This window comes from Pithys albifrons, chromosome 7 (assembly GCF_047495875.1).
Source record: "Pithys albifrons albifrons isolate INPA30051 chromosome 7, PitAlb_v1, whole genome shotgun sequence".
Lineage (NCBI taxonomy): Eukaryota > Metazoa > Chordata > Aves > Passeriformes > Thamnophilidae > Pithys > Pithys albifrons.
Window position 1 is genome coordinate 25,199,646 of NC_092464.1, and position 6,000 is coordinate 25,205,645.

A 6,000-nucleotide genomic window follows, 5' to 3' on the forward strand; every position below is an offset into this window, starting at 1 on the left:
GTTTATTTTTTTGCCATCTTGGTAAAGGTAAGTGCAGTTTCTGTGATGGGAGCATTTGTCTGCTAAACTTACCCTTAACAGGATCACTCACATGCTTCTCCCCCTGGGGCTCTTCAGTAACTGAAATTTGGAGAGCACACCATTGTCACACCCTGGGCTGCCCCCAGCAGCAGCAGCACGTCTGTGGTGGTGTTTTGGACTCGGGGCTCCGTTGCTGTGACCTGTGTGTGTTCTGTGGTGCTGCTGAAGGGAAGGGCTCACAATAAGTAGGAGGAGAAGCACAGCGTGGGCCTCAAACAGCCTCATGTAGGCAGTTAATGAGAACTTGGCATAAGATCGCAAAACACTCTGTTGAAGAATTGTGTCTCTGAGAGAGGGAAACACTTGTCCTGCTTCTTGTATGTTTTCACCTGCCAACTTGGGAGAAAGCCAGAGGCTTGTGTTTTTTCCCCAGAGAAAGCCTTTTTCAACGCTGGCATAGATTGCAGAGGGCATAGTAGGTACTTGAAAGCTTCTTGAAATTTCATTGTTCTGTCTTTAATGCTCTCTAAAGCATTATAGTTTTTGAGTTAAAATTGCAGTTTATGACTACCTAGTGCAGAAAGTCTGTTTTTGTTTGCTTTAGTTAATCTGGCAAAGGAACTTTTGAAATGTGGCTTTAAACTGTAGCATTTCTTCTAAGAGTTTGTACCTTAACTACTTCTAAAAGCCATGAAACACTCATTGCATTTTGTTTGTCTTTTACAGGTGGTTTTTCATGGGATGCTGTTTGCTTTTATTTATCTGGCATTGCAGAAACGTCAGATGATATCAGAAGGAAAAGGAGATCCTCTTTTCTCCAACAGACTTTCAAATGTTTTATTATTTATTTCAATTGTCTCCTTTTTGGTACGTATCTACTATAACCTAGTAGAACCAGGTTTGGAAATACCTAAAGAGTAAGTTTTCTGAAGTTCTTTTTTAGAAAATACAGTGATTTAAGATATAAAATCTTGATCTGGAGATATTTCAGCTATTTTTTCTGTACAGCCCTACCTATCTACTCACTGCAGTATTTTTCTGTTCAGTCAACTGTAGATGAAAACAGCATCACTCTTTCAGTTCATTGCAAACATAACAAGAAAATTGGATCATAAAAATAACATGGTAGATAATGTAGCTCTGATCTCCACTCTTGATTGCTTGCCTATTTGTGATGAAAAAACTTGTATGAATAAGTGTGGTATTTATCAGTTGCAAAGAATTTGAGAGAAACACAAAACTAAGCCAGTTATATGGGGTTTTTTTCTACTAGTGTCCTACATCTTAGCGAACCAACTATTGCTGAAGCAATCCAAAATAGTATACTTGTTTCATTTTTAAATGTTACATATAATTGCTACATAGACTGATTTTTTTTTATCTTTTAGACTTACTCTATCTGGGCTAGTAGCTGTAAAAACAAGACAGAGTGCAATGAGCTACATCCTTCTGTTTCTGTGGTGCAGGTAAGTATAATTATAGTTTATAGTCCTTTTTTGGTCTTTTTTAAAATTTGTATTTTAATATATTTGTGCCCTAGTGTGAAATGTCAGATATTGCACTTCATTCTCATGTCTGAAAGTGAAAAAGAGTTTAATGACATTGCTGGATTTTTCATTGCCTTTAAAAAGTGAAATTGGACAACCATGACTGTGCTTTTGATTAACCTGCATGTCACTCTGTGTGTTTCATATGCACCATTTCAGTCCAGACACAACTTTTGACTATTCATGCATAGCAGCGGAAAAGAAGAAAGCTGCAGAAAAGCACAAGTGTTTGGGAGGTATTAGTATAGGAAGCAGCCTAGGGGACCCTGTAGTCACTTTTATTGAGAGAGGAGCTCAGCCACAGAGGCATACATGTGGTTTTCTTAAATGTAGCTTTTCCACTTGCTGTGTCCCCTGCCTCACTATACACCACCTGTCTGATCCTGTGCCCTCTGTTTTTTTTTTAATAGTTTGTCCTCCTTTCCTGGAGGGCAGCATGTGTGACTTAATTTTTTAGTATTAATTTGTCCATCTTGACACCCTGTCTTTAAAAATTGAGGGTTAATTCACATTTGTGGCCACCTTCATTTTAGGCTGGCACGGTGTAACATGTTCTGTGACCGTGCCTAGTAACCATATAGTAACACCTGTCAACATCAAGGCCATCAACTGGAGATGTAAATGTGACTTGCTGTGCTGTAAGAATGTGTGTAAGAGGTTTTCAGTTTCAATGCCTACATTGTTAAGTATAAAATCCATGGACTTTGGTTTGGTTTATATAGGTATTAAAGAAATTTTAATGCATGATGCAGTTCACTTAAGGCAGTGAATATGAATGAACCTTTCATGTGTTTGTAATTGGTTTGTCATCCACAGCTGATTATTTTTTTATTTTACTTTTTTATAAAAAAAAGATTTTAGCTTTCATCCTCATCAGGAACATTCCTGGATATGTCCGATCTGTGTATAGCTCGTTCTTTGCCTGGTTTGGCAAAATTTCTTTAGAGGTAAGTAGAATGACCAGAAGTACAGTGAATGGAAACTTAGAAATATGAAGTGGTTTTATTATCTAAATGGTCATATAACATATAAATAGTGAAAACATTTATTGGCTTACTCAATACCATGCTGTGGTGTTTGACCTCTTTTAGCATTATAGCTTCTGTAATACTTAAAAATCACAACTGAAATAGCAGTGGTCACAGTAGCAAGTTAATTCTTGTGCTGTGTCTAAATACACTTATAAATGAGTTTGCCCTAGAAAGCTTTTTGTGAATAATTAACAAATGTAACTTTACAAACAAAACCCTTGTTAGAGCATATGTTATATATTCTATTAAGTTTATATTTTGAAACTAGGAATTGTCTTGCTTCCCATTTTATTTGCTGTTTGGTGATATTAAATGTTAAATTTAATTGTATTGCTAAAATATAGGAGAAATTAATTTTAATACAGTGTATATGTAGTGCGTGATTTTGTTTTTTTAAAGGATCATGTTCCACTCTTCCAATTCCTGATGAACTTTAGGTTGCTGCTCAACTCCAGAGACCTGTGCCTTCATCAGAAGTTGAAGCATTCTCTCTTCCTTGCAGGCATGTTAGTTCAGACCCACAGCAGAGGGACAGTCACTGAACAGAGGTGGATTCCTCCCCTGCTCTGACAGAGCTCCCAGAGCTCTGTTTGGTTAAGGGCCAAGCAAACCCATTTCACTCTGTGTTCTAGGAAGTGCATAGTTTAGTCTTACAGTGAAAACATGTGAAAAGCAGCTTCTGATTTAAACAGAAGTGTGTGAGTAGATGCAATAATTATATGTTTTTAGATAAGTAAAAATATTTTTATGTAAGTATTATTGAACACATTCTTTTTTCTTTCAGCTTTTCATTTGCCAATACCATATTTGGCTGGCAGCAGACACAAAGGGGATCTTGGTGCTCATTCCTGGATATCCAATGTTTAATGTTCTTGTCAGCACTTTTATATTTGTGTGTGTGGCACATGAAATTTCTCAGATCACTAATGATCTAGCACAGATCGTGGTTCCTAAAGATAACTCAACTCTGCTGAAAAGGTTGCTATGCGTAGCTGGATTTTTTTCTGGACTACACCTCTTCTCAGCAATGCAAGATCAGTCAAGGCATTAACTTGGAAACTTTCTTCAGGTTTACTTTGTGCCTGAACAAAAATTCTCAACTGGAGGTACAGGAAGACATTTAAATTAAGCGTGTGGAAAATGTATATAGTGCAAATGTACATATTTTGTGTGGAAATAGCCTTCTCAAATAATCTGAGAAACAAGAGTGCACTGTACAGAATTGCATGTGAAAATGAGTCTTTTCTACTGGATGTATGTTTCTGTTTACATACCTGTTTAAACATGACACGAAGAGGTGAAGTGGTTTAGCAATATCATGGGCATATCACGGAACTAACCTGGCACTGGGGGAGCCAAATGAAGAGTGGGTGTTTGGAGCACACAGCCTGCACCTAACACGCTGCCATCATTCCCAGGCGGAACAAAACTGAGCAAACTTGTGATCCTTTGGAATGGACACCCTTAGCTGATGTGAAACCATGGTATTTTTCTGAATAAAAGGATAATTTTTTGTTTAGAAATCAGTATTTTGGGTGGAAATAGTACATTATATGAAACCCTTTATACGTGGAGATAAAAATTAATCATCAGTTCAATGATTGAACTTTATACAAGTTTACATATTTTCTGGAGTTTTTTTAGAAATTTAAGACATTTTCAGCAAATATGGTGAAAGATGACTTTTTTTATAAAGAAATTTTTTTTTCCCTGAAATTGTTTTGTTATTCTCAGATTTTCAACTAATTCATCTAACTGAGTGTAGTTCTCTGTATAATCCCCATGAACCAACATATGAATAATTTTCAGAGACTGAGTTCAAGATGGAGAATTTTTTGGAAGACCTTTTCAGCTGAAATCGCATTATACCCACTCCATCAGATCTTAAGGAAATGGGAGAATAGGGGGATGGTGATCATTGAACCCTGTGTCTGTAGGTGACCTCGAATGAGGTCTTATTAGGGAACCAGTGCCGTATTCAATCTAGTATTAATAATTTAAAAGGATGTGAGTCGAGGATGCAAGTCAGTCTGTTGGTATCATGATGAGGAAGGACTGAGTGGTTTTGTTGCGTGCCGATGACTGAGTCTCGGAATTACAACTGAAATGAAATTGAAGCTGTTTGGAGGAACCTTTTTTCCCATCCTTTTCAGCAGTGCCCATCTTTCTTAGTAACTGTTTCCTTCAGCAAAAAAGCCCTAAAATTGAAACAAAGAATCCTTCAGTGTGGCAGTGACATGCTGCCGTTTACATTCTACTTATCAGTGAAGTTACGGACATTTCCGCCTGTGGGTTTGATTCAAGTAATTGCTTTTTCATTCTTCTCCTGATTAGTTGTTAGCAGTCAAAACCATGAGCAAACTATTATTTTCCAAGCATGTGTATGATTATAAAGAACACGAATCCTAAGTTATACCATATGTACTGTCATGTGCATGTTTTTGATCTTAGCCCAGGTAAAACACTGAATTCAAACTTGCAGCCATGAGTAAATGCAAAAAAATTGATGAAAATGGCTTCAAATGGGTTTGTTTTTTTAAAAAAATGACTAGTCATTCATCATAAAAAGACTAAAAAGAAATCATTCATTTGCCCCAAATTCAGCAGTTTCACAAAGCCTGCCAGGTATTTTAAAACTACTGGAAAGATACTCGGCTGTTTGTTCTGTGTGTGCCTGACTCCCCGTGGCTGGGAAGTTGACCTCCTAGATCAATACCTGTGAGTGACTGAAGGAAAGGGTGTAGGTGAACACCACAGGCAGAGATAGCTTGCATAACCTTCATCTATGCCAGTATTTTGAGTAACAGGGAACTGTGAGTTTGAGGGATAATTTTTTTGTTCTTCACAACTTAAGTATTGTAGATATAATTCTATTTATCTGTTGTACAGACTCGGTTAAAAGATTTATTTTTAATGTTTGAAATAATGCACTTGTTTACTATTACTGTATGTGGGATAAATATATTTTCTTTTCAGGTTATGTAAAAATATGAAGTAATTTAAACATTAAATAAATGTGCTGTGGATGCTTATTTTTGTAATGGGAGCAAAATCAATTAAGTAAAAACTTTTTATTCCTTGACTTGAGCTGCACTTCGGTTCACTGTTCAGCCTGCCTGAAATCACAAGATTAGTATTGCAGTTTCTCCAGAGCCCTGTACTTCTGGATCCTGCTACTTCACAGGAGAGGCAGGTATCCACTGCATCACAAATTATGTCAGATGCAATGCAGGAAGATTCTCCTGCAGTCAATCACACTGCCCCTGCTCTGATGAAATTACAGCTCCAGTAACCAAAACTGGGTTGGAGCTCAGGACTCCTCAGCAGAATTCTGCAGCAGAGGTGTTGAATACTTTTCCCCTGGGTTACAAGGCAGGAACTCCGAGGCAGAGCTCTGCAGG

At 37.3% G+C, this 6,000-nt stretch overlaps 1 protein-coding gene across 3 annotated transcripts in view; it reads left to right on the plus strand.

Annotated features, from left to right (window-relative positions):
• The window catches only part of CASD1 (CAS1 domain containing 1), a 28,348-nt gene extending 22,667 nt beyond the window's left edge, over nt 1-5,681 (plus strand). For all 3 annotated transcript variants that reach the window (XM_071560726.1, XM_071560728.1, XM_071560727.1), the window contains exons 15-18: nt 748-888; nt 1,410-1,487; nt 2,423-2,515; nt 3,384-5,681. In XM_071560726.1, the coding sequence (XP_071416827.1) occupies nt 748-888; nt 1,410-1,487; nt 2,423-2,515; nt 3,384-3,650 (579 nt within the window). In that variant the 3' untranslated portion in view covers nt 3,651-5,681. The remainder of the gene's footprint in view (nt 1-747; nt 889-1,409; nt 1,488-2,422; nt 2,516-3,383) is intronic.
• The last annotated feature ends 319 nt before the right edge of the window (nt 5,682-6,000 follow it).